General features: G+C 50.8%; 1 protein-coding gene across 1 annotated transcript; it reads right to left on the bottom strand.

Annotated features, from left to right (window-relative positions):
* Positions 1-13: 13 nt before the first annotated feature.
* Positions 14-524, bottom strand: LOC110034290 (GDSL esterase/lipase At1g28590-like; the record flags this gene model as incomplete). Its single annotated transcript, XM_020738569.1, has 2 exons — positions 14-333; positions 419-524. Coding segments are annotated over 2 exons (372 nt in total), but the record flags the coding sequence as incomplete, so codon positions are not given.
* Positions 525-528: the final 4 nt, after the last annotated feature.

Below are 528 nucleotides of genomic sequence, written 5' to 3'. Positions count from 1 at the left end.
ATATACGGCTGGATCTAACGTAAATCCATCAAACACAAGAAGTGGCAAATTTTTATCCGGTGCTCCGCTAAATCCAATTAAAATCCTGGTTGCAGCCAGACAGGAGTGACGGACCTGAATCAGTAGAGCAGAGAGAAGGAAGCAATTCCTTAAACCATCCTAACTGAACATGCAGAGAAAGATTGGTCCATGTGACGTACATGCCCCTCTCCCTGAAGAAGCTTACGTCAAGCGCAGTAGCCCCAGCGACGGCGAAGTTCACCCCTCGCCGGAACCGTCCATTGCCAGGCCCCTCAAGGAAGGGCCGGATAAAAGGAAATCCCATCCCGCTCGCTGCTCGCAATTGGGTCACGTAAGGCTCTATGAAGAAGAACAACAAGAAGAAGAAAGACAACAGAAAGAAAGTGCGAACACGGACCGATGAAATCGATAATAAGTCGGCCATCGGAGAAGCGGCCAGTTGGGCGATGGAAGAATGTCTCGCCGTAGGGGGGCCTGGCAGCTTCGATGTTACCCTGTTCGGATATC

This window comes from Phalaenopsis equestris, unplaced genomic scaffold, assembly GCF_001263595.1.
Source record: "Phalaenopsis equestris unplaced genomic scaffold, ASM126359v1 Scaffold181866, whole genome shotgun sequence".
Taxonomy (NCBI): Eukaryota; Viridiplantae; Streptophyta; class Magnoliopsida; order Asparagales; family Orchidaceae; genus Phalaenopsis; species Phalaenopsis equestris.
Note: the sequence above shows the minus strand (reverse complement) of the source record. Positions and strands in the feature narration are given on the sequence as shown.